Source organism: Manis pentadactyla, chromosome 10 (genome assembly GCF_030020395.1).
Source record: "Manis pentadactyla isolate mManPen7 chromosome 10, mManPen7.hap1, whole genome shotgun sequence".
Classification (NCBI taxonomy): Eukaryota; Metazoa; Chordata; class Mammalia; order Pholidota; family Manidae; genus Manis; species Manis pentadactyla.
Window position 1 is genome coordinate 128,848,681 of NC_080028.1, and position 27,361 is coordinate 128,876,041.

Sequence of the window (27,361 nt, forward strand, 5' to 3'; positions counted from 1 at the left end):
AGTAGCATTCTTCAGTTTTCATAAGACTTTTACCTCTGGGGATCTCATCTGATGTTGTTGAGGTAGTTTCATCAAAAAGATTAAATAGGTATGCACAGGCATCCAGCCAGTGCTTGTCGCACTGGGCTCTGACCCAGGTCTTCAGCCTTACTCTCGCTTCTGTAGACTGACTCTGATTTTTATCCAGCCTGTAACTGCATGTGAGGATTTGAGCTTTAGGGGGAAAACTGTGGTAAGTCTTCAACCTGGGGCGAATCTGTATTTTCTTTCTTGTCTGGTAAGTGGCTTAGCCTTGACCTCAATTGTTAACACCTAATGGTGGTACTTCAGGTGGACTTTAATACTGTTTAATAAAACAACCTTGTAACTTTTCATAATTTTAAAAATCAATGTGTTTTTGTTTGGTCTTGATGGTCCTATTCCCATTTCAGCGAGCCATGTCCTCCAACCGATGAGCAATTGGTTGCAGGGTAAGACCAAGACTTCTCCACCACCTTTCTGCCTCGATTCCTGCTGCCTTCTTTTCTTGTAATTTTGCTTAACTCCTGATTTCCCTCAATGTTGAAGAATGACTAACGAGGCACACAGGCTCTGGCTCAGACCTCACTGCCCCGATCCCTCACGAGTGCCCAGGCTTCCCACAGCCCTGCCTTTTCTCCACCTGGAGCTGTTGAGCTGTTTCTCATTACCTAAGAGGCCAAGGCAAGGTTGGCGGGCAGCAGGGAGACTTCTTGGACCAGGTGTGCACTTATACCTCCTCTTCCTCCCAGCAGGCACCAGTGGCCCCATGCAGATGGTAGGTGAGCAGGAGCAAGGTTTCTTGTCTCCCTGGCCTGCTGCTCCCTAGAGGGGCATTGCTCCTTGTCCTCATTCCTCAGAGGGTTTAGTGGGGGCCTCTCCCAAAGGCTAGGTGTTCAATGTGACGGTGTTGTGTGTGCTCATTAGAGGCAAAAATATTCCTGTAGAGTTCACATGGCATTTCTTCAGGAGGTGGGACCCTCCTATCTGCCTGCCAGGGCATCTGCTCTGGACGTAGGAGGTACACAGAGTATTCATGAGACCCCAAAATTGGAGGGGACAGAGTTGAACCCCCTCCCTTGCTTTCTCTCCCTACCACTTTCTGGCCAAGCTAGTGAACAAGCCCTCTTCCCCACTGTATCTGCAGGTGTGGAACGTCTTAGTCTGTTTTGCACCTGGTCTGGCTCATCTTCCTAGATATGTGTGTGTGTGTGTGTGTGTGTGTATGTGTGTGTGTGTGTGTGTGTGTGTGTGTGTGTGTGTGTGATTGCTTTTAAATTTCTAAATTACTACAGAAATGTTAGTTTTTGTGACAGCTATTTTATTGTGCTGTAATATATTTACAAGGCTTTTCACCAGCAAAACAAGGGGAAAGGATTTTTATAAATTTTGAAAACAATAAAGAAATATCTTGCTTGTTTTTGTTTTATTTTGCTTTTTATAACAGTTATGTCTTCTACCCCCAGATCTCATTGTGTGACATGCCATCAGACACATAATATAAAACGTAAAGCCATGCAAGTGTTTGCTTTTTTAAATCATAAATGTATAATATAAGCTGTGGTGAGAAGATTCCTCTGTGGGCCAGACTTACTCAGACAAGGAGAGAGGCAAAACACCGGCCTGTCAGCCACCCAGAGGGGCCTCCCTGAATGGCCCCCTATGGCAGTATGGCTTCTGACTTCAGTGGCCCCTGGCTTTCCAGGGGGCTCCCTATGCAGACCCTGGCCTCTGTGGGTTCAGGGTGGGAAGGGCTCTTTTTGTTTGGCTCTTGGAAGGGTGCCTTTGGATTTGGAGATGTGGAGATGTGGACAAGGCCACCACAGCCTGTCTCTGAAACTCAGCACCAATCCGACAGCCAAACTAAGGTTTCTGGACTGGTAGCTGAGGTCCAGGGCTAAGGCCTATTTGTGGCTCTTCATGACAGAGCAGAGGTTTTTAATAGAGATTTTTGGATATCACAAGAAAAAGTGAACACCCTGGAGTGGTGACAGCTTGTTTTTCTATCCGTTATTTCTATGTCCCTGAGTCAATGGGTGGCAGAGTGGAGGGGCTCTATTTGTTCAGATAGGAAGTGAAGTGTTGGCTCTCGATCAACTGCTAGGGCAGGAGTGTTTGTTAGGGTTTTATCACCCGGAGCCCTCCCTCACCACCACCCTGTCCCTCAGACAGGAGTTACAGGGCAGAGCGAACCATTTAGAGTTTTCAAGAAACCATATATTGCCTCTGGTGTAAGATATTTAAATCTTCCATCTCTGGTATAATCACAATTATTAAGTTATTTAAAGACTGGTATTCCAGGAAAAGAGAGACCCACATGGGCAACAAGGGCTTAGGCCGTGGTTCCCACGTTTCCCAGCATGTCTCCGATAGAACTAGTGTCAGAAGGTCCAACTGTAGTCCTGCTTGAGCAAGAGGCAGGGCAACCACTCTGACCAAACCCTCTGCATCTGGTTGGTTTGTGGCCACAGGGTGGCCTGAGACACCTAGAGGACCGTGTCAGCCATGGAGAAGGACTAGAAGCCCATGGGACACCCCCTTGCCCCCAGGCCTTGGCAGTTGTGGGCTTCCCACCCTCCCACTGGGGACAGGCTTGGGGAAGGTCCACAGCTGATCATCTTGGCTTGTGTGCAGGCTGACCACAGCAGTGCTCTTGCACAGGCTGACTTCAGGCCACTCCTGTCATGCTAAGTGATGGGCCCTGCCATATGTAAGGAGCCCAGAGTGAATGCCCCTTCCTAAGGAGATCATTTATCCCGAAGTCATTTGCTCTTTCAAAGTTGATCTGAAGCAGCGGTTCACAGCAGACCTCTTCCATCAGAAAGGGGAGAGTTTTGGTGTTGGTTGACCCCTCCCCAGGTCCTCCAGGAGAGAAACATCTGGTAGGGTGCCTGATTCACCTGAGCTCCTCAGCAGAGGCTCAGAACACACACTGCAGTATCTGCCCTCGAATGGCTGCTTTAGTGTTATAGGGGTCTCCCTGCTCAGGCAGAGCATAGCCCTGGGGGAACTGGAGCCACCTTCCCCAATACAAGGTACCCTTCTGACCTGGAAACTAGAAATGCTTTTCCTAGCTGGAGAAATGAGCGCAGGACTTGTCTTCCTTCTGGCACCAGATCAGACACACTGTGCATCAGTGTTTCTGGAACGGAGGCCCTGGGAGCCTGGGCTCTGAGATAAAGAGTCTGCACTGTACACCCCATCACTCTCCTCCCCATGTTGACTTTCCTTTATCCAGAGAAGGGAGGGTATCCTCTGGGCAGGAATGAACAGGTTGGCAATAAGGAAACAAATGTACAGAGGCACCTTGGAAAGGGGTGCACTCAGCATGTTACAGAGATCGTATCCCAGTCTGCTGTCACCTACATCATAGCCATTCCTCCTGCTTCATGGCCTCCAGTCCTGTGCATCCCCGCGTTCCTATCATCTCATTGAGACTGCACATCTTGTACATTTTATAGGTTTCTTCCCTAGGAAGAAATGGAAGGTTTGGAGTGTTTAGGATAGGGACAGGCTGGGCAGCCGTGTGTGAGAAAGGTAAAATAGCTGCAGTTAGTGCTGTCCCCTCACTCTTTACACAGCATGGGGCAGGGGCCTGGGGGTGGAGGGGTGTAGCCCAATGAACCTGGGCCAGTTGGGAGAGGCCCCCCCACTGCTTGTGAGCGTTATTAATGAGGGGCTCCTTGTGGCAGTGCCAGCTCCAGCTGTTGTTCCTCCCTTTAAAAGCAAACTGCAACTTGTTTCTTTCCTGAATTTCATAGAGCATGCCAAGAAATGACAGCATGTGCCTTCCATCTATGCTTCTCATGCCTTTTTCCTTGTAATTCTGGTGATTTAATGTCCCTAATCTTTGGGATTGCTTCAAACGAGTTTCTGATAGAAGCCTCCAGGTCCACAGTGGGGGTAGAGACACTCCACGCACGAAGCTGCCATGTACTGAGACCCTTCCTCTCTGACGGCAGCGGGTGTGGTGCTGTGACACTTTGTTAACTTATTTCCACTCTACCTTTTTTAATTTTAAGGTTTTCAGATGTCATTCTGGCAACAATTTTGGCAACCAAGTCTGAAATGTGTGGTCAGAAATTTGAACTGAAGATCGATAACGTGCGATTTGTTGGGCACCCGACCCTGCTGCAGCACGCTCTGGGACAGGTAGGCCTGCCTGGGGGGTGGGGGTTCTCCTGGCTCTGGTGAAGGCAGCTGTCATGCAGCATACCTGACCAGGTGCTTGTCATCAGCTGTTTGCATACCATGGCCTTCCCCATATATATGGAATGTCTGTTTCTAGGCGAGGCCAAGTGTGTAAGTTTAATAGCATTTGTCAGACCCTTGAACTTTGTATAAAGTGTTGAAAATTTTCTTTGTAATTATTTAATGGTATAAGCAATATTATTATTAATTTAGCCCTTATTATTGTGCTATATGTGCATTCTCTGATGAATGAAAAGTTACAGTACTGAGGGGTACTGACAGTTTTGGATGCACTGTTACCCAAGGGAATTTGCCCACAAGAAACTGCCAGTGAGTCCTTTGCACATAGGAAAAATCAGTGAAGACATCACTCAGGTTCTAAAGAGTTTTGATATGATAGGCTAAGATTTAGCTCCATTTATATGATCTAGAAATTGTTCAAGGGTCTGTTATGTTGTCCTCAAATCTCCATTGACTTAAGTCCTTGGAAAGAGCTTCTGAGGTGTTGGAGGTGCCAGGTGGTGGGGCCATGGCTGGGTGTGCCCAGCCGTACATCAGCCCTCCCTCCTCACCAAGTCCCCTACAGATGGGGCTGGGTCCTCACTGATGGCCTGTAGGTGGTAGAGGAGAGATTTGGCAGCCTCTCAGCAGTCAGTCCCTGAAGAACTGGAGTGACAGGCAGGGGTAATGATGAGTCCTGTTGGAGTGGCCCTATGCCCCCTGGTGGCAAGACTTGTAGTCAGCTTGGTGTTTGTGACCTGGGCTCACTGAGTGCCATAGTGGGAGCCCTCTCTGCTGGCTGTGAGCATTGTCCTGTCTCTTAAGTGTCCTGAGTAGTTGTCATACGAGGCAGAGACAGCCTGGGAAGACCCACGTGGACGCTGGGATGGCAGTGAGGAAGGGAGGGTCTGGGCAGAGAACAGTCCATGCACTGTACCCATCTCCATCTGTCTCCCTTGGGCACCTCAGCACACTTACACTGACCGGGGCACTCTCGTCACTTTGGGTCATAGCACTGACCCTCTTAACTCACCCCAGCTATGACTCCATCTGCCCATGCATTCTGTACAAAGGTGCTGATTGCTTCTCATAGGCTCAAGGGCTCTGTTTTTCTCTGCTTCCACTACATTCTGGAACCTTCTCCCATGCCTGAAGTAGAATAAACAGCTTTTCCAGGAAACTGGTAGCTCTCATTCATTAGAATTATGTCTCTTTTACAGGTCTCAAAAACAGATCCATCCCCAAAAAGGGAAGCTCCCACCATGATTCTTTTTAACGTGGTGTTTGCACTGAGGGTGAGTGTTTGTGCATATGGCTGAAGAGCATGGGCAGGTCCAGGCAGGGGGCAGGGGAAATGGCAGCATTTCAGTTCCAGTGACTGTGTCACCTACTCAGTCAGATTGCCATGGGCATGGCACCAGCCCCTTTGGAGTGCTCGAAGAGTCTACCCCTCAGTGTTTCTTTGTTCTCTTTCATTAAATATACGTAACATAAAACCTTACCATTTAATTAACCATTTTAAAGTGTGCAGTTTGGTGGCACCCAGTAAAAATGTTTTGTAACCATCACCACTATCTAGTTGCAGAGTCTTTTCCTTGCCCCCAAAAGAGACCAGTTATTCCCCATTCTCTCCCCTCCCCCAATCCCTGGAAGTCACCAATCTGCCTTCTGTCTCTATGGATTTACCTTCCTGGTATGTTTTATGTAAATGGGATCCTACGATATGTTACCTTTGGTATCTGGCTTCTTTCATTTAGTGTAATGATCTTGAGATTCATCCACTAAGTATATCAAGTGTATCAGCGCTTTATTCCTTTCCAAGTCACATCATCCTCCACGCGTAGCATAGTTAATCAGGTGGCGAACGATTGGCTGGTTTTGCCCTTTGGCTCTTAGGGACGATGCTGTTGAGGACATTGGTGTACCAGTTCCTGTGTGGGCACATGTTCTCCCTTGGATATATGCCTAGTTGGAAGTGCTGGGTCATAGGGGAACTCTGTTGCACCTGTTGAGGACCTGCCAGACATTTTCTACAGAGGCAGCTCCATTTTATATTCCCACCAGCAATGCACGAGGGTTCCAGTCTTTTTTGCCCATGCTTATTTTCCATTTTTTAAAAATAATTAAGCCTAAATTTTTCTTAAAGCAGTTCTCAGCACTGTCTAAAGTTGTGTTTTCACTAGTTACAGGAAATTTGTTTTCAATTAAGCTGTCAAAATAAAAGTATTCAGATTAACATAGGAAGCATTCCCGTCTGAGGACTGGTTTGTATTATGAAGGGTCTTTGAAATACCTAGGAAATTTCTATTCAGTGACTGTTAAATAATGGAGTTCCTCTGAAATATCCCACTATTGGTTTCCACCAAAGAATCCAGTAGTCCTTCCTGGATAGGCATATGTGATCTACACTGCAGCTTTTGTGCAGAAGTGTCAGTGAGAAAGTAACTTGGTCTTAGTGACAGGGAACAGTGTGTACTCTGAACACCTTCAGAGTAGCAGAAATGAGACTGAGCATGTGAAATTACATGCCATTCTAAGTCTCAAGGTGTTTTTTTCCATTGAGGCTCTTTGTTGTAGAGACCACAGAGTTCAGTGTGAAGAGCTCAAAGTCGAAATGATGCTGGAGAAAAGCTCCTTTTAATTTTTAAAACCGGCCTGCCTTGTTGATCATAAGCAAAGAAGTACACAGTGAAAGTAGAGGGTTTGTTAATCCGGCCGTCCCTGGGTGTGAGGTTGCAGGAGATCTCTACTGTTGACTGTCACACTTTTGCAGGGCTTGCGTTTCAGAGTCCTTGTGTAATCACAGAATGCAGACATCCACAGAGGACTCAGTTAAGTGAAAAACAAAACCATGACGAATGCTGCCCACCTGTCAGGACTGATAGCCCCTGTGGGCTGGGCCTTGTGAAGCAGCCGTGGCCTCTCGACAGCCCCACCCCCAGATGTCATAGGCGGGCCCTCATCTCTGGGGAGCAGTGTGTGATAGCAGAATGTATGACAACCTTAGACATAGCAGTTAAGAAAACAAGCAGATTTTAAAGTTGTTTAAAGACTTTATGATAATAATTAAGTTGCAAATAATTCTGGTGTCCAGTAGTTGGGGAACAATTAGAAAAGGTGGTGGTCACTATATACTGGCACGTCCTGTGACCATTGAAGATGAGCAATGGGATTGGGGCCAGAACCTGGAAGAGTATATATGGATTACTGCCAGGTAAAAGCAGTAGGAAACAAGATGGTTACAGGACTTCACATAGCATAGGTCATACTGTTGAAGAGTGGGAGGAATTTAAAATATCTAAAAGGTTGGTATTTTAGGGTGGACAAGATTTTTTCTTCTTTTAAGTAGCATATAAAAATGTATACTTTGAGCAATTTTAAACAAACCTTAAACTAGTGACAGTGGTTTGATAAACCTCATACGCCCATCTCTGAGGCCCCGCAGCAATTGCCCTTGCACCCTAGCTGCATCAGCCTCCTTGCTGCTCAAGTATTTCAAGGCAAATCCCAGACCTGATATCCTACATACTAAAGATGGTATCTCTATAAAATGTGGACATTAATATCAGACTATAATGCCCTTTTCATACCTGACAGATTTGCCATAAGATAATATCAGCTGGTAGCTACTCCATTGCAACTTCCCCCAGTTGCCCCAACATTTTTTCCAGTTGGCCTCTCTGAACCAGGATGAAAACCAGCTCACAAAGTGTGGAGTGTTGGGTCTCTTGGTTTCTGCCAGTGTAGCACTCTTCCCTCCCTTTGCCCCATTGAATGTTCCAGCTTTAGTCACATCTCATGGTGCAGTCAGACTTGTTCTCTGTCCCTGTATTCCTGCAAACTGTATGTCAGCTCTGAAGGCCAAATCACATTTGGGTTCAAGTTTTGGGAGCTAAAAGGACTCACAGGCGATGCCCTAAACTGCATGCTGCTTCACATCACATATGGGACGAGTGTGGCATTATTAATAACTCCTGCTCAGGGCTGGCAATGCTGGATGGTAATTTTCCCAGTGTGACCACACATAGCATCGGTCTCAGCAGGCACCTCGAGTGGTGCCCAGCCTGTGCAGCCACACGGGGCACCCCTGCTTACCTCGTCAGTCAGTGCCGGTCACTGGGCCTCACCAGGGTGAGCACTACCTTGCCCATCTGGGAATGTGGGGCATCTGACTTAAACCTGTCATGTTCCAGCCAGTGGGACTTCTAATATAGCTTTGGGCTCTCAGATGTAACTGGATTGCTTCTTCAAGGGAATAATCACATGCCCAGGATCATTCTAGCTCTGGTTTGCTGGTGGGAGTAGTTTTACACAGATTCTTCTAAACATGTATTTGGTTTTAAAACAATTGTATATACCCTATAACCAAGACCCTCCAGTTCTGCATATCTGGGGGATACAGTTGAGGGGTGCCTGGTGGTAGGCAGAGCATAGGAGTGATGCTCAGTCCGCTTTGCAGCCCAGGTGTGCCACCAGACATGAGTTGTATTTGTGAACAAGAGATCTGCTAGGGGCTTAGAAAACCTCTCCAGGGCCAGGTGATGAAGGTGTTTACTGAGTCTGGGTCAGGTTTTGGCCCAGAAGTCTGGCTGTGGACACTCAGTGGGCAGGGCCCTGCCTGTCAGATAAACAGAAGTAGGAGGCAGCACCCAGGGCTCTAATCAGTAGCACCATTCATCCCCTCCCTTCTCCCACCTCCACCCCATAGGATGACTCAGCTGCCCTGTTGACCTCCTGAAGCACTGAGTCATGATTGGCCAGTTATCTGCCCTGTGGAGCATCTTCACAGACCCTATAGCCGCCTGCTCCACCCTTGGCCTGGGCAGATGTGCTTGCCCAGCCCTACTGCAGCCCCTGATAGGTTCCAGAATTAGCGCAGGGACACCAAGGGAGCCTGCTGGCCTCTCTGGGTCACTTCTTCTGGGAAGAGCTGCTTATCCTGAGGACAGAAAGCGTTCCATGAACAGTTAGCCTATTGCTTCTGTTCATCATACTTATTCTGTGTCCCTGTTGAAACATGGACTTTGTGACCAAATTCTCATGTAGCCCAGTCCTGTCCACTGACTGTCATCAGTACACTGGTGACCATAAACTGCCAGGGTTTTGCTCAGGGTAGGCTTTCTTCTGAGCACATAACCTGTTAGACCAGTTGATGAGGGAGGTGCGACTGTTGTTTTTTCTCTGATGGGAGCCTGTGACTCAGGGTCACGCACCAGACAGATCTGTGCCCTCAGCTGCTCCACTGGGCTGCCCTGTCAGGCCCAGACTAGATGCCTGATGTGTACCCTCCCTGCCTTCCAGGATGTCCCTGGCCTGGTGTAGGAGCCTTTTCCTGCTCCACAGAAATGCCTGTGTTCCTCCCACCCCCACCGGGGACCCCACAGAGCCATGTCTGTGCTGCCATGCAGGCAACCATTCCTAAGATAGGCTTGTGAGCCGACCAATATTTCTGTGGATGGGCCTTAGAAGAGACATGGGAAACAGGACAGCACTGGTCCCTGGAGAGTGACCTGGGGAGCAGGCATGAAGAAGGGTTCTCTCATGCTGTGAGTTTTTGCTGTGTGTGTTTCCTACCTGAGTGTGCATTCCGTGTTTGAGTTGCGTGTGGCTTCTCTGCTGCAGGCCAATGCAGACCCATCGGTGATAAACTGTCTGCACAACCTCTCCCGACGCATCGCCACTGCGCTGCAGCACGAGGAGCACCGCTGCCAGTACCTCACTCGGGAGGCCAAGCTGATCCTAGCACTACAGGACGAGGTGTCCGCCATGGCTGACGGTGAGTGAGGCGGGAGCCTCTCCCATCCTGACACCACAGCCGAGCAGGCAGCCTTTTGAGGCAGGGACCTCAGTCCAGTTTTGCACATGGTACCAAAAGGTTCCATGATGTTCACACCAGGCTGAGCATGCCCTGGGTGCCCAGGAAGACTCCCCTCAGGCACAGGGATAGACCCACTTCCCTGAACTGATGTGTGGAATTGAGTTCTCAGCTCAAAACGTCCTCCCCCACAAACTGTTGCATGGTGACTCTTCACACAGCTCAGGCACCGCTGGCCTGGCCCTGGTCCCACTGGACACGTTTCCCTGTGGCGCAAGGACATGCACAGGGGCCAGCGGGAATATTGAGCTGGCAAGCTGAGTGGTTTCCAGTCCTTCACTTTCAGCTACATTGAAAGAGAACCTAATTGAGTTACCAACTGTCTAGATTTTGCTGTAGATCGCCATGTGGTTTTATAGCATAAACATTGCAAAGTGTAGAGAGACAGCTACTTGTAACAGTCTCCCCACCTCCATCTTCTTAGGGCAGCACCTCTAACAACCGATAAAACCAGGAACAAATTTGAACGTGAACCCAGTCTGATTTTAGCAATGGATAGAAAGTCGTGATCGCTATACATTGCATGTTCCATGCAGGTGTGTTTTCATAAGAATTTGTTTTTATGTTTGACAGTTAGCTGTCAAAATACTTGTGTTTTGGCCAGTTATGTAGTAATTAATAACAATCTAGAAGTTTTGTTTTTTAAACAGTCTCTTTAGAGTCTATGACTTCATCACAGGAAATTTTAAAAAATTCAATGTAAGTATACATATTTTTTTGTTAGACATTTAGAAGAAAGGATTAACAAAAGTCTTTCAATCATGAAAATAAATTGCATTAGCATAAATGTGCAGGGGAAAGAGTAGAACGAGGCATTGAATACCTGGTCACTGAAATGGAAGATGACCCTGGTGGTTTGAGAAGCCTTGGGGGCAGCCAGTGAGATGGTTTGTTCTTGTGGTGTCAGGGAGCCAGTGGTGAAGTTTAAATACAAATATTACATATCAGGGTAGTTGAACAAACCAGCTTAAGTCTAATTTCAATTCAACGGGGCGCAAAGATTTTGTGCAAAGCAGTGGGGAACGTCCTCATTTTTGGCTTAAAGTTACTCAAAAATTAAGTTAAACTTGTCCGGAAGGGTATTTTCCATTTTAGCCTATGAAGTTTCCTTGCTTTGGAGGCTCTAAAAGCATCTGTGTTGTGATTCTTGCAGCAAATGGTGGTCCTCAGTCCCCGTTCCATCACATCCTGCCCAAGTGCAAGTTAGCCAGGGACCTCAAGGAGGCTTACGACAGGTAAGAAGGCCCAAACACCCTACCCCTCAGTGCAGCTCCTCAGGGGACTTGCTGCCTCAGCGGCCTTAGGATTCCCCTGCTGTGTGCTCTTCTCCTGTTGTGCCGCTGAGATGGGATGAGACAGGAACACAGGGAGGTGCCAGCCACTTTGCTGAGTGGAGTCTGCCTTTGAGAGAAGTGCACTTCCCAACCTCTTTTAAACTAGAAAATGAAGTTGAAGTTATGCCTGAGACTCTGAAGTGTTTTGAATCATTGAATGCAAGGTGACATTTTGCTGAGCATGACAGTGTCAAGTTCCAGGTCCACCTTCATTAGGTATGTGTTACTGTCACTGCTTCACCCATGAAGAAACAGGTTCAGAGGTGGAGCTGGGTTTGGCCCTGTTCCTCCCCTTTCTGAGGGAGTTGGGGATTTGAGACAATGAGTGTATGAAGGCCGCGGGCGTTGGAGACACCGTGGAAAACGCGCAGTTCTGATTATAGTGGTGGCTTGGCCCTGAGTGTCTTAAATGTGGACAATCTAAGAACTTCTTTTCTTTTGAAATGGTGTCTGTGGGGCCCTGACCACCGCTCCCTGGCCCTGGGTCTGCACGAGGGGCTGGGAGGTAGGGAGTGGGAGATAGTGGGGAGTCCAAGGACAGCCCCCCGACAGCTTTGCCTTTCCTGCCCTGCACCTGGATGTTCCACGAGGGGCTGTCACTTACAGCTGAGGGGGCCACGCAGCACCAGGATGTTGCAGAGAGATGGCACGTGGGTGCAGGCTTCTCATGCTGTCCTGTCCTGCTGCCTCTGCCCTCTCTTCCTCCCTGATCCTAAGAGCTGTGGCTGGTGATGCCGCAGTTTGGCCAAGCCTAGAAACAGTTGTTTGTCCAGGATTCTTTCCTTTCTTTTTAATGTTAATATTTTTTCTGATTTTACAAACAATACATGTTCATTATAGGCATTAGGGAAATAGAGAAAAGCATAAATAAAATAAATCCTGTTTATAATCCCATGCCCAGTCTTAATCACTTACAAACTTTTTAGAAATTTTGGTTCTTTTTTTAACTGAAGCTTTTGGAAAGGTCACACATCCATCCAGTCTGAAAATCAGTAATGAGTTTCTTTCCTGCTGCACCACCACCAGGTTCCCACTTTGGTGGCAGGATGTGTTTCAGCAGGCAGCCACGGGTGCTCTGTCCTTCCTCACAAGTAGGTTTGAGATACAGGCAGGCAGACACTGACCTACTTTCTCCCTTTTACACAGAGGTAGCACACTGCACATAATTGCCCTTTGTATGGCTCAACTTATGTCTGTATTGGTAAATAAGAATTTTTTTTTTTTTGCTGCATAGTTAGCCAGCCCCCTCCTTTGGGCGTTTAGTTTGTTCAAGCCATAAGACATGCTGCTCAACCATATGAGCATGTTATTTTGCATGTGTGCCCAAATATCCATAGATAAATTCCTAAAAGTGGAATTGATAGGGCTGAATAGGTGAAACATATTTGTAATTTTGGGGCAGTTCCCTGTGGGTGTTTGCATCTCAGCAGCTCCTAGCAGGAGCAGAGGAAATGCCTCTTTCTTTGGCAACACATGGTGGTGAGGAGATTTTGGATTTTAGCCAACGTAATGGGTGGAGAGGCGCATCAGTACAGCTTCATCTGAAGGCATGTACGCATACCCTCACATGCTTGAACCATCCCTGTTTTTTTTCCTGTGAGATCACTGCTTATATCCCTTGCCCAGTTTTCTGTTGGGGGAAAGAGGTAGAGCTGTCCTGTTGAAACATAGCTGCAGCTAGTGTTTCCTTTGTCTTTATTTTGGTGACCCCAGGCTGTTAGAGAACATCAGAGCAGCCTGAAGCAGCCCTAGCCAAGTCATTGTTTAGTGTCTGGTCCCTCCTGCTCTGAGAACTCCTTAGGGCAGCCTCAGTCTTGACCCAGAATGGGGTTTCTGGTCTTGTAGTCCAACATTGTCTTTTTATCCCATGACATTATTCATGATCATATTGAAATTTCCTGTGCATTAAGGGTATTACTGTCTCTGGTCTTGAGTTGGCTGGTATCAGAAATCCTTACCTTGGAAATCTTTGACTTATTAGGAATTTTCATGCCTCAACTAGGATTAGACAACAAACAAAATTCAGTTTTACCTGGAATTCAAATAAAAAGTAAACCAGAACCAGATTGTGTATTTCCAAAGAAAGAATGGACTGTGATGTCTTCTGTTTTAATTGTTTTGGAAGGTTGGCAGCAGTGAACTTTCTGCATGATCTGCTGGGCCCGCAGCAGCTCAGCTGAGACAGCCCTGCGCCCCCTAGTGGGCATCAGGTTAAAGGAGAGGGACAGGAATCAGCTTTTGGTGAAAAGAGGCCCCAGCGTCCACCATTCAGCAGTTACGTCACTTCATGTGACCCAAGTGGCCTGATGTGTTAGTGGTCAGGATCAGGTGAATCTCCATCCCACCCTTCTTGTCCCCAGACCCCACCCTGACCAGTCCTGGGTGCTGGGGAAGCCAGTGGCAGTACTTGCCCAGCAGCAGCCCCTATGACCGTGGTGTCCTCCCCTGTGCCCTGTCCCAGCCCCGCAACAGCAACAGCTCTGCGACCACCCAGGCCTGTGGCCTTCCCTCGGACCTTGTCCTACATGAGTCCATGTTGGCCTCTAGGGTCTGGCCTGGGCTGCCCCTGCTCCAGCAGGATGCTGCACCATGGACCTAAGAAAGGAGATGACTTTGCATTATTGATTAGATGACATAACACCCAGAGCTCTTCTCCTGATGTCAGCTCTCTGACAGAGCCCTGGAAAGGGCTTCCTTGGGCAGAAGTGAGGAACTGGAAGCTGTGAGATGTAATAAGTTGGGGTTGGGTGGGGCTTTTAGGATGAATCATTCTGGATTTGCTGTTTTAATTAAAATTTATAGGGTTATGTAAGTGTCCATCAATAGATGAACAGATAAAGAAGATGTGGTACATATATATGATGGAGTATTATTCAGCCATAAAAAGAAAAATCCTATCATTTGCAACAACATGGATGGATCTAGAGGGTATTACGCTCAATGAAAAAAGCCAGGCAGAGAAAGACAAATACCAAATGACTTCACTCATCTGTGGAGTATAAAAACAAAGCAAAACCGAAGGAACAAAACAGCAGCAGACTCTCAGACTCCAAGAAGGGACTAGTGGTTACCAAAGGGGAAGGGTTGGGAAGGGTAGGTGGGGAGGGAGGGAGAAGGGGATTAAGGGGCACTATAATTCACAGTCACAATATAGGCAGGTCACAAGGACAGTAGTACAGCACGGAGAAGACATGTAATGACTCTATAACATGTTACTACGTTGTATACCTGTATACCATCTTGCTATGCTGGTGGACAGTGACCGCAATAGCGGGGATGGAGACTTGATAATGTGGGTGAATGTTGAAACCACAATGTTGTTCATGCGAAACCTTCATAAGATTTTATATCAATGATATTTTTTTTTTTTTTTTTTTTTTTTTTTAGGGCATCTCTCATTTTTATTGATCAAATGGTTGTTAACAACAATAAAATTCTGTATAGGGGAGTCAATGCTCAATGCACAATCATTAATCCACCCCAAGCCTAATTTTCGTCAGTCTCCAATCTTCTGAAGCATAACAAACAAGTTCTTACATGGAGAACAAATTCTTACATAGTGAATAAGTTACATGGTGAACAGTACAAGGGCAGTCATCACAGAAACTTTTGGTTTTGCTCATGCATTATGAACTATAAACAGTCAGTTCAAATATGAATACACATTTGATTTTTATACTTGATTTATATGTGAATACCACATTTCTCTCTTTATTATTTTTAATAAGATGCTGAAGTGGTAGGTAGATACAACATAAAGGTAGAAAACATAGTTTAGTGTTGTAAGAGAGCAAATGTATATGATCAGGTGTGTGCCTGTAGACTATGTGTTAATCCAAGCTAGACAAGGGCAATAAAACATCCACATATGCAGAAGATTTCTCTCAGAACAGGGGGGGTGAGGTTCTAAGCCTCACCTCTGTTGATCCCCAATTTCTCACCTGATGACCCCCCAGCGACTGTGCCTGTCTTAGGTTGTTCCTCCCTTGAGGAATCTTACCCGTCTCTGGCTAACCAGTCATCTTCCGGGGCCACACAGGGAAATGTTAAGTTGGTAAGTGAGAGAGAAGCCTTATTGTTTGAAATGGTTAGCTTTTTATTTCTTTGCATATTTATGCCCTGTGGCTTCTATGCCCAGCATTTGTCTTGAGGTATCTTTACCACTTGGAGGAGTTATGATACTCGGTAAATTTGATATGAGGCACGAATTCTATTTAAGAATTCGTTGTAATTAGGAAGGAAGAAGAAAAGCTATAGAAGTAGCAGGCGGGAGAAAACATGGGAAGATTGATTATTTCTTTGACATATCTTCTTGTAGAGTAACTTCAGCATGTATAGATTTTAAGCTACTACTTAAATTGCGCACACACCTTAACATAATAGGAGTATAGTTACATAACCAAAGCATACCTGTAATTACCAGCCATCTCCAGTGAAACCAAGAAAACCAGTTAGGCACCCTAGGCATTTGTGAAAACTTATCAATGATATGATGGTTATTATCTAACTGAATTTGAATAGTTTGAGAAAAATCAGACAAATTAAAACAACCCATTCCTGGGCACTGTTCACATCCCATATGTTCTTTTAACAGTAAATAGTCTGTAGTTGTAAGATTTTGGAGCGCTACAATTTGCACTTCTCCTAATTCTTGGTTGAGTTCCAACAGTATAGATCCAGTCAAATTTGTTGTTTTACTGTATGCACAGGCCAGCTTAGATATCTCCTTCATTCCCATGGCAAGTCCAGGAGCTGGTGGGATGAGTGCATCTACAGCTGTAGCAGTGCGTGGATCTTTGTTGGGGTTTTTTGATGATCATCTTCTGGCATGAGTCTTCCCGAGAGTGCTGATGTTGGAAGTTCTCTTTCATATCGTTTCTTAGTTCATTTTCGGGGTAGCCAAATTAGGCTTTGATCCTCTGTATAAACACAAACAGACCCTTTGCCTACACTTTTATATGTCCTTTATATTATTGTGTAGAACTCATTAGAGGTCACCACATAGGAACTGCATTTTTTTTTTTTAATCATTAATCTACACTTACATGACGAATACTTACGAATACTTTGTTTACTAGGCTCTCCCCTATACCAGGTCCCCCCTATATACTCCTTTACAGTCACTGTCCATCAGCGTAGCAACCTGTTGTAGAATCACTACTTGTCTTCTCTGTGTTGTACAGCCCTCCCCTTTCTCCCACCCCATATCAATGATATTTTAATAAAATATATCTATATCTATATAAGGTTATGGTATGGCTGAGGGCCTGGTTGCTGTGTGCTCTGGGACCTAAGTGTCCTTGCATATAGGCTGGCAGTACCCCAACTGTTCTCGCATCTGTGTCTCCCTGTGGAGCTTAGTGACCTCAGTGACAGCATCCCCCCACTCATTTGTGTGACTTTCAGGTTGTGTCTCCCACAAGGTCAGGGACGTCCCTTCACTTGCCAAAACGCAGACCCTGTGCTTGATGTGTGGAGTAACACAGCCATACACTAGGGCCTGAAGGGACGAGTCAGTAGGAGTCACTTCAGTGCAGATTCCGTGGGGTCTGTCAGGGCTCTCAGAGTCAGCAGGGCCTGCGTTGGGGGCCTGTTTGGAGGAAGCTGCCCAGGGCTCCACCTGCATCAGGTGGATTGGAAACTAGGCCTGCTTGTTGCTGCCTCCCACTGCTGCCTGTTCAGAGCAGAGATGGGCTCTGAGTGCCTCTATGGATATCAGATGTGCACTTTAGTCTCTCTTTCCATTTAGTGCACCCACGTGTAAACTTTTTTTGAAATTTCAAGGTGGACCATTGAAATCTAAGCCCACCCAGGCCTCTTGGATCATGTGCGGTGCTCTCACTGCACGCAGCAGGGAACCTGGCTGTGTATGGACCCAGAGTGACCACAGGGTGCCGGGCTGGCTTTGCAGAGCTCTGGCCTCCGGGGGCAAGAGGAAAGATGACTCCAAGGAAGGATGTTTCTGGTATTCTCTGAAGGTTAGGAACCAGAGTTTTCAGAGGCTGAGATGTGAGCACACTGGAATAAACTTGCATGTGTCTCCACCTGGGATAGGAAAGATAAGAGTATATTTTAAAGGCTGGTGTGATGCCTTGTGCACAGTCATAGCTTCAGGACACGGGGCTCTTGCAGGAAGATCTATCTCGTGTTGCAGACAGGGTTGGGCTCCCCCATCAGGCTCAGAACTGGGTGAGGGGCTGGATAAGCCTCAGTGGGGCAGCATTTTTCCTAAAGTGTTTGCAGGCCAAACCATTTAACTGCCTTGCAAATAGGAGTACAGACTTGACAGGAACGTTTTAGGGCCCACCCTCCTGCTCTGCTCAGGTCTTGTCTTAAAACTGCACTTTAAAAACAGGGGCAAACCTTTCTCTTCCCCTCTCTTGATGGACTTCAGTGTGGCTCCTGGATGACCTCTTGCTGTGGGGTGTTTGCAGGGCTTTGCCTGGAAGCTCTGGTCAGGTGGACATGTTTCCAGCACAGCTGTTCTCCACGTTCATGAGTTGTTTCTGAGTGTTGTGGGAATTTGCCTGGGTTTGCAGTCAGCCACCAGGGGAGCCGCTGGAGGCAGCCTCAGGGTCTCCATCCTGCAGCGCTGGGTTTTGTTTGTGAAGGCAAAGTGTCCCAAGGAGGAGGTTACCAGTGTATGAGCAGATGCTTGGAAAACTGGAGGAAAATCCACCTAGAAAACGGGGAGCCAACATGGGTGCGTTTCCCCCTCTAGAGCAGATGACCCCCATGCTAGTGTGTGCGCACACATGGCAACGCTGAGTTCCTGGGGGAGCCAAAAATCTACATTTGAAATGATAGAATCTCAGTGTTTAATTCTGATTCTGTGGTGTACCAACAGCTATTTTGAGCCATACGCTAAACAGGGCAGCTAAAACATGGGAAGACCTTCATTTTCAATCAAGCAGCCTTTCTGACCATATGTAACATGAAACGGAGGAGGAAATTGGTACATGATGTCTGCATCGGCTCATTCTCCCTTGGCTTTCCCCGATCTTCTGTTCCCTTTTGTCTGTGAATGCTGAAAGCAGAGCTATGGCTCCGTCAGGTGGAGTGACTGATCTGGGTCCCCTGGGCAGATCTCTCATGGTGTGACCTTTAACTCTATAAGAGGCTGTTTCTCAGAGTTTGCAAAGACCCTTGGCCAAGGTGGATGAGAGCCTCCATCTGCTCTGGTGTACCTGCTTAACTCTCAGTTCTGGAAGAAACCAGGAATGGTATTCTCTTCTGGGACCTTGGGGAGGGACTCTCGGTCTCTCCCCCATATCAGGACACTCATCGAACCTGCTCCTGGGTCCCACCCTGAGGGGCTGCAGCCTCAACAGTAACCAAGCCTTCCCTTTCCAGACTCAGCCATGGCCTGTGGTGTGGATTTTCTTGATGCCTTTGAGGCAGGTGGGCGGAGGGGATGTGGGAGCAGCCGGCAGTGTGCAGTGAGCAGACGTAGGTGTTGGCAAGAATCCTGGGGTGGTCAAGGGTCCCACGGGTGCTCTGTGCTCTTCCCACTGTTTCTCTCCCCATTGCCCATTCCCTGCTTGACAGAATGACAATGTATTTTTGCATTTGAAACTGCTGACCACAGGTCCTGCCAGGAGTTGTTGGCTTGCTGCCTCAGGCTTCAGGGGGGACTAAGAGCACCCCGAGGGTGCTGCTTCCCAGCACCACGCATTTTTTTGCCCCTGAGAGGGCTGAGACGTAGGTGAGTTGGCAGCTCCCACCAGCCCTCCCCGAGCCGCTGACCCGCCCCACACAGCGGATGTGGGAGTCCTGGCCAACTGGAAACAGCAGGGTGGGGCTGAAATGTGCTGGGAAGAGGCATCATTTGGCTGGCTCTGGGGCAGGCAGGCCCTGAGAGTAGCCCAGATCCCTTCCTGTCCACTCTCGGCCGGGTGGTGGTGGGGCTCCTGCTCACGCAGTCTCTTCTCTTCAGCATCAAACACCCAGGGCAGGCTGCACTCAGTGTGGGCTGTGTGCTGGGCCGTGGAGGGTGGGCTGGGCTGGCTTCCCCGCCGGGGTGGGGGTGGGGGGCTTTCAGGAACTCCTGTTGGAAACAACCCCTGTGTGTGTGGCTCCTCAGGGCATATGGAGCCACATGCCTACTTTGGAGCTGCCAGGGGCCTGTTCTCTGGGCAGGGGCTTCCTGAGAGATGGTCCAGAGTGGGCAGCATGTTCCTTGGGCCCATTTCTTGCCTTTGTTCATGAAATGCTTCTCAGTGTCCCCCAAGTACCCCAAACTGCACCAGTCATGTGCCAAGCGGTGGACAAAACATAAGATTCCCCCCAGACCCCCTTCATTCTGACTTCTGGTCAGGAGAAAACATTAACTGGCAGATGTGTCCTGTGGTCAGGTGCTCAGGACACATGTGAACAGTGAGCACTGGAATTCCCTGTGGGCCGGGGCTGGCAGGTTCACCTCCCTGAGAAGGTGGCACTGGAGCTGAGACCTAAGGTAGGAAGGAGCCCTGGGGCACCTGGGGGAGAGCTCCTGGCTGACGTACAGGGTCCCTGAGAAGAACAGGGCAGCCCGTTCAGCTGGGCCTAGTGTCCTGGGGTAGGAAACATGGTCAGATAAGCCAGCAGACTGCATGGGGCTCCTGGTATCTTGGGGTTTGGCTGGGGCTGCTGGGGTGGGACTCATGGGCATCTGAGTGGGAGGGGGCAGCAGAGGGGCTTGGTGCTAAGAAGATCTGGACTTGTTGCTGAAGGTAGAACAGTCAGGATTTGCTGATGGTTTGAGATGGGATGTGAGAGAAATGAAGAGTCTGGGACAAGGTTGCTCTGTTAGGCCTGAAAGAAGAAAATTAAGATTGTTGAGACAAGATGGGCTGTGGAGGTTGGGTTTGGATGGTTGCTGTGGAGCATGTTGGGCACCTCTGGCATCTGCAGGCAGAGGGGGAAGGAGCTGTGTGTCCCTCCCCGTCAGGACGTCCTGGGGCACTTCACAACCCCCACCCTTCCTCTCTATGCACCTCTCCTTTTTGGAGATAGTCTCTGCCCTGTCTGCCTGCCTACCTGTGCTGGCGCCTTCATCAGGCGTGCCAGGGCCTGGCTCTGGCCCCCATGTGGAGGGGGCCCCAGAACACTCCTGGTGCGTTAGGCCTCCGGGACAGAATAGAAGGGGCTTCCCTCGAGCCCTGGCACTCGGGTTGGGCTGTAGATCCCAGGGCTACCCAGAACTACAATTTTGTGTGTGTTTCCTAACACATTTTCTTCTCTTAAATATACTGATCTGTGGAAAGATGCTTTGTTGCCCTGGAGCTGCAGTCTCCTCCAAACAGCAGGAACTGTGTGCTAGGAAGAAGGACCTTCAGGCGAGGTTCTGTGTGCCCTCTGTATGTGGGTGGAGTTCTTTGTGGATGGGTGATGGCCCCCAATATCGTGCTGCCCGCTCTCTGCAGCCTGTGCACATCTGGTGTGGTGCGGCTCCACATTAACAGCTGGCTAGAGGTGAGCTTCTGCCTGCCACACAAGATCCACTATGCTGCCGCAAGCCTCATTCCCCCCGAGGCCATCGAGCGGAGCCTGAAAGCCATCCGGTGAGTGCCAGCCCCATGCCCTCGCCCTGCATGGGACTTCTCTTTTGCTTCTTCCTGAGGATTTTACCAATTACTTTGTTCTAAAAGTTATCTTTTCCTCTTTCTGCCACACATTGGCAAGTAGGATTCTAGTATTTATAGAAGTAAAAACATGTGTTTGTGTCCAGTTTTGTCCAGAAATAACCAACCCCAGGGTTCCCCTGGGCCTTCTTGTCACTGCCTGGGTGAGTGGGGCTCTGGGCTGAAGGGCCCACATCGTGGGGAGAAGCTGCTCTGCTGGAAGCAGGGATTTGTCTTTGTGGTGTTGCTCACCGGATCTCCCGAATTTGAAGCTGAACTTCTGGGACCTCTGTTTCTTAATTTAACTCATTCCCTCCAAGGAAAGAGCTGAGACCAATTTTCTGCCGCTCCCCTCCCCACCCCCTCATCAAGTCCCCTGTTTCTTTAAATATTTTTTAACTAAAAAAGGACATCTGGGCACATTACAGAAGATGTGGAGGTGACCCAGCCCCCCCGAGCTCGCCTGCGTTTTTACGTGTCCTGCTCAGTCTATTGCAGGGATTTGCTTTTCCTGTGTCTCCCTTAAGAAAGAGCCGTCCATTGTTTTCAGCCAGTAAATGTCTGCTGGGCAGTCCCCGAAGTGGGGTCATCTGCCTTACTCAGTTTTGTTCTCATTTGTTTTTCCTGAGAGGGACGGTAACCCTTGCACAGTTTTAAAGGCCTCTGGACACACCACTGCCCTTCTCTCTAGTTCCTCCCATGGCCTCTTCTCTCTGAGGTTCAGTGCCTGTGGGCTCTAGGTGCAACCTGGAGCAGGGGACCTGCATGTAGCTCACATGTCCCGGTGATCTGCAACTATGCCTCACAGCCCGTACCACGCCCTGCTGCTGCTCAGCGATGAGAAGTCCCTGCTGGGCGAGCTCCCACTCGACTGCTCCCCGGCCCTGGTGCGTGTGATCAAGACCACATCTGCTGTGAAGAACCTGCAGCAGCTGGCCCAGGATGCAGACCTGGCCTTGCTTCAGGTATCGCCCTGGAGGCCTGGGGAGACACCTGGAAAGGGAGGAATGGGCAGGAGGGACGGGCTGCTGCGTCAAAGCAAGCAGCCTTTGTTGGGTGAGAGTGGGAGGCACTGAGGTATCAGAAAGCAGACAGCCTGCTTGCCATGTCCCAGGATGTCCCAGAGCCGCTGCGTGGCCTGCCATGGTGATGGGTGGTTCTGGGGTTGGCTTGAGGTTCTGGAATTGGAGTCAGACCTGGGTTCAGGGCTGTCTTTGTGAACTTGCCATGGGATGGGTTCCCTCCTCAGTGTCGACTACAGTGGAGGCTGTAGCATAGGAGTGAGGTCACCCCAGTGCCAGGCGTTGGACTTTAAAGGACAGGGTGCCAGGGCCAGGGGCTTGCAGAGCTGAAGCAGAGGCATGCAGCTGTCCATACTTGAGAAAGCAGTAGTGCACCCCCACTTGGCCAGTGTGAGGAGTGAGGACCCAGCCTGGTGGCCTTGACCACCCCGTGTGTGTGTGTGTGTGTGTGTGTGTGTGTGTGTGTGTGTGTGTGTGTGTGTGTGTGTGTGTGTGTGTGGGTGTGTGTGTGTGGGTGTGTGTGGGTGTGTGTGTGGGTGTGGGTGTGGGTGTGTGTGTGTGGGTGGGTGTGGGGTACAGGCCTACATTCTCTGCAAGGTCACCCCTGGCCCAGCCATGTGCTTGCGTGGTGGCCTTTCTGATCGGATGGAAGGCCTCTCAGCCCTGGCTGCGGTTCCGGTTGGAGCTTGGGCAAGAGGCCAGGAAGTGAGGAAAAGCGCAGGACGAAGTTGGGAGGCCAGGGGCTTGGGTGCTTTCCAAGTGACAGCCTGAAGGCGGGACCTTGAGTCTGGTGATGGTGGGCACCATGTGGCCACCAGGGGGCAGCAGGGCCTGGCTCAGGAGACGGGCAGCTTTCTGAGGCTGGGCTGAGGAAGAGGAGTGGGCCAGTCTAGGCCCCTGTGAGGCACGTTTAGGGGAGCCATTGGCTCTGCTCTTCAGCCTGTCAGGGGAGCTTGTCCAAATAGGCCTGTCTCTCAGACCACTTCCCCAAAGCTGCCTTCTTGGATTCTGTCATCCAGGATAAGTCCTTTCTTTGTCTACACTCCATGCATGATCTTTGTCTACCCCTTCGTGAGAGTGTTTATCTGATGCTGCCTTGGAGTTTCTTATGGGTTTCTGGACTGGATGGAACCCAGCGAGGACCACTAGGAAGGCCTGCTGTCCTTCATAGCATCCACAAGACAAAACCTGGAGCATGCCAGCTGTTCTGTGTGCCTGCAGTTTTGAGTTCTGAGCAGTGCTGGCTAAATGGCAGATACCAGTGAGTGTTTGCGGCTCCCTCTCAACTCTGAAAGGGACTTGTCCCTTACTGTGCACTGAGGCTGCCCGACATGGAGTCTGTCAACACGGCCCCTCACCCCTGGTGTCCGTGTCAAAGACAAGACTTTGGTGATGTCCCCTTTGCTGCCCTGCCCTGGCCTTGCTGTGGGAAGTCTGTTGTTTCTTTCCATGCCCACCACTGAACCCAGAGCAGATCTGGATTGGCTGCTGGTGTGGTTGTGTGGAAGGCCCCTGGGCCCAACCCTGGTGGCGGAGCTCACTAAACGCTGGTGCAGCTGCCTCCTGAGCAGATGGTCCAGTGGAGACCCTGTTGGGGGCAGAAGCTGGCTGAGCCCAGGTGATTCCTCAAGCTCAGGTGGCCCTACTGGGGAGGGCCTCAGGTGTGAATCTCACCAGGTGATTTAAAAGCAGAGAATCTGCAAGTAATATTTAGGGTTTATTTGCATGATAAAATTAGTAAGTTCTTATAAAAATTCAAATATCACATAAATTATAGACATAAAAAGAGAAAGTCCCCACAGTTCCATATTTCAGAGGTAACCGTAACCACTGTGGATTCCTCCAGACTTCTTTCTATAAACACATTGTCTTTGGATAACAGAATACTTGTGATTGGCTGAACACTGGCCTCACAGACCTCCACGTCCTAATCCCCTGATCTGTGAATGGGATCTTAGGTGGGAATTTGCAGATATAATCAGGGGTCTTGGGGTAATGATCCTGGATTTTCTGGGTGGGGTTGGTGTCATCTCAGGGTCCTTGTAAGAGGGAGGCAGAGGGAGATTTGACTGCAGAAGAGGAGGTGGGGGTGTGACATTGGAGGCAGACGTGTGGGGGCGTGTCCCTGCTTTACAGCAAATGTCAGTGAGACTTGGGATGAGAGAGAAGAGGCTTAGGGACAAAGCTGAAATTTGAGTCACTGGCATCCCACTTGCTAACATGAGGTAGAGGTGTCCTTGGCAGTGTCATGGTTACCACGTGCATGCCAGGTGACACCCTCCCATCCCAGGAGGCAATCAGTGGGGGCAGCAAGCCCACCTGAGACCCGGGTGATACAGAATCAGAATGCCCGCTGCCATTCCATGAAGTGCTGCAGTGATGTGTTCTCAGACCTGTGCTCCCCTCATGAGGCTGGAAGGATTTTCTGGCATCTCAGCCTGTCTGTGGCCTATCCTGATGTCCAGGAGAGCAGGGCATTGGAATATTCCCTGGGGCTGTGGGGACACAGGGACAAGTGTGTTGTTTGGGGACATGTTCAGTGACCCCACATCTGTTGTCATTTGGAAACCCATCCTCATGATCCTGGGCACCCCAGATGTCCCCGTGCTAGTGGGACCTTTCCTCAGTACCAGCCAGGACAGCACAGGGCCCTCATGGGGAACGACAGCCCCAGACCACACAGCGGCCCATGATAAGAAGACTCATGGCTCTGAGCACAGAAAGCACCATGTGTGCTGGCCATGTCCAGTGCCCTGGTGAATGGTTGGAGTCAGGGAAGCAGAAGAGGCCCGTCAACCTCCCAGGCATTGTCTTCTCGGCCTCCCCGCCTGCAGGTGTTCCAGCTCGCGGCTCACCTGGTATACTGGGGAAAGGCCATCATCATCTACCCGCTGTGTGAGAACAACGTCTACATGCTGTCCCCCAATGCCAACCTGTGTCTGTGAGTCCCTCTGCAGCCATAGCCCAGGGCCCCGAATGGGAAGGGGATGCGGCTGGCAGGGCCTTCCAGGTGCTCTCGGGGTCAGCTGAGCTCTCACTGGGACCTAACGTGCGGCTTCTGCCATGTCCAGGTTCTAGTTCTGGCCTGGTTCAACATCGCGTGGCCCTCCCTAGGCGTGTGCTCCTCCTCTGGCACCTGCAGCATCCAGAAGGGTCTGGGCCTGCCCAAGTATGCTGGCCAGTGGGTTGTGGACAGGGTGTCTGGTGGGAGGTTGGGAGCCTTGTCCTCGATTCGGGTGCTCAGAGGGGTTTGTGGGTGGCCTGTGCCCACGGCTCCTGCTGCTCCTCAAGGCAAAGTACCTAGGCTGTGTCCTCATCCTAGCCACCCTGGTCCACCAACTGTGTTGTTTGCCCACTGCCACCATGGGCTCATGGCAAGGGCATGGATGCTCTATGGGGAGGTCTGCTGTGCTCAGGGCCACACTCGCCTCACCTGTCTCTAGGTACTCTCCATTGGCCGAACAGTTCTCCCGCCAGTTCCCGGCTCATGACCTGCCATCTGTCCTCGCTAAGTTCTCCTTGCCTGTCTCCTTGTCAGAATTTAGAAACCCCCTCACACCCCCTGTGCAGGAGGTGAGTTGCAGGAGCTTGGGAAGCCCAGGAACCACCCACCTTGTGATGGTCCTAAAGCCAAGGGCCCTCAGGGCTGCTGCACCCTTGGCTAGTGGGGGCCTGCCCTGCAGGTGGTGCCTGCCCTGCCATCCTGACCAAAAGCCAGCTTCCTGGCAGGCCACCCGAAGACGGCTGACCAGGGAGCCAACACATGGGCAGTCTTGAGTCCCTCCCACTGCCTCTGAGGAGCCCACCTGGCTGTGGTGGGCAGTTCCTAGGGTTAGAATCAAGTTAAGAGGCCCAGTTGGCAGAAGAGTGCTGACCTTCCCTGGGAGAGCAGAGCTGCCTGATGCTCCCTCCTGGGGGTCCTATGATGGGGGATGCAGAAGTGACTTTGCTTTCACTGAGTCTGGGCCCTGCCCTCCTGTTTGCTCATACTGACCACCCCCACCTGGTGCAGGAGGTCACAGGGTCTGTGGGTAAAAGTCCCCCAGATCTCATCTCAGAGGACCTAGAGAGGACAGGCCCCCTCAGCAGGCTTGGGTCGGGGAGGGGCTGGCAGAGATGCTGGGTGTGGCAGGGGCCCAGGGAGGCCCAGGTGTGTGGAGTGAGCCAGCGAGTTCTGTGCTGTGTATATGGCAGTGTCGAGTGTGGCCTGGACCTGAGGATAAGGCTCTGCCCCGTCCCCTCCACAGAGCACCTGGGGCTCGAGCGCTGGGCAGGGACCCAGGCAGGGCTGATGGACAGGTGTCAGAGGTGGTGCTGGGTGTTCCCAAGGCTTTGTCTTGAGAAATAAAGTATTCGTTTTAATAAGTACCAGATCTCTTAGGCCAAACCAGTCCTTTAAAGCAAACCTTGTCCCTTCTCAAACTGTGAATGAGGAGATCCTGGTTCTTCAGTTGGTGTAGAGGCTGAGCGTGACAAAGTTCTAAATGCCGTCTTTCATGGAAACTTTGGTTTCCAGGAACTGTGCCAGGTCATGCCAGCTGAATGAAAGACAACACTTTGCATCCATACCCTCCCCCCACCCCCCACCCCACCCCCTCCCTCAGAGGAAATTTCCCAAAGGTCTGGATGGTGGGTGGATTTTCCAGGCCATGCCTGAGGGGACGCCTCATGCCTTGTCAAGGGGCCCAATTGGAGTCAGATTTGGTCTTGCACTGTCCCGGGGTAAGGCCGCCTGCCTCCCATGCCTCCTGTTTAAGGCCCAGAATATGCTCTTGGGTGCTTATGAAACCTTTATTTCATAATTTATTATTGAAATCCTTTTCAATTTTATTTGACCAGGTCATACATGCCCATGGTGCACCCCTATTTCCATGCCCAGTCAGCCAGCCCCTCCCAGGAAGGGACCCCAAAGATGAGCAGGCAGATATGTGTGTGAGAACATGGGCACCACCTACACACACCACCCTCCTGACTGGCGTTCAAGCTCCATCTGCACGGGGCTCCTCACTGCTCTTGGTCAGGTGCCAGCCCCAGGGGAGCAGGGGGACCCCGTGCCTGAGGGACAGCTTGCCTCAGCATGGGTCCCTGTCCCTGGGCACCATCTGCTTTTAGGTCGTCTGCCCTCAGCTGCCTCTGGAACTGTCCAGGCCACAGGAGGGGGTCCCCTCAGGCCCAAGTCTGTGTGGTGGGGGGTCCTGACAGACCCAGTGGCTGGAGGAGATGAGGCAGAGCAGGGGCGGCTCAGCATGGAGGGCCCAGGAGCCTCTGTGTCCCAGGCCTGCCCCTCGGCTCTGGGTAAGGAAGGCTAGCCGTGCAGCC

General features: G+C 50.0%; 1 protein-coding gene across 14 annotated transcripts in view; it reads left to right on the forward strand.

The window, feature by feature from the left end:
* The window catches only part of NPRL3 (NPR3 like, GATOR1 complex subunit), a 37,245-nt gene that overhangs the window by 7,081 nt on the left and 2,803 nt on the right, over positions 1-27,361 (forward strand). For 6 of the 14 annotated variants that reach the window (XR_008992353.1, XM_057487842.1, XM_036916021.2 and 3 more), the window contains 9 exons: positions 432-470; positions 4,041-4,170; positions 5,430-5,504; positions 9,832-9,985; positions 11,238-11,319; positions 20,823-20,960; positions 21,829-21,985; positions 24,877-24,983; positions 25,486-25,615. Coding sequence is in view for 13 of the 14 variants with exons in the window: in XM_057487842.1 (XP_057343825.1) it covers positions 432-470; positions 4,041-4,170; positions 5,430-5,504; positions 9,832-9,985; positions 11,238-11,319; positions 20,823-20,960; positions 21,829-21,985; positions 24,877-24,983; positions 25,486-25,615 (1,012 nt within the window). In the remaining variant the exon portion in view is untranslated. The remainder of the gene's footprint in view (positions 1-431; positions 471-4,040; positions 4,171-5,429; positions 5,505-9,831; positions 9,986-11,237; positions 11,320-20,822; positions 20,961-21,828; positions 21,986-24,876; positions 24,984-25,485; positions 25,616-27,361) is intronic. The other 8 variants (XM_057487843.1, XM_036916023.2, XM_057487845.1 and 5 more) reach the window with 3 other exon arrangements.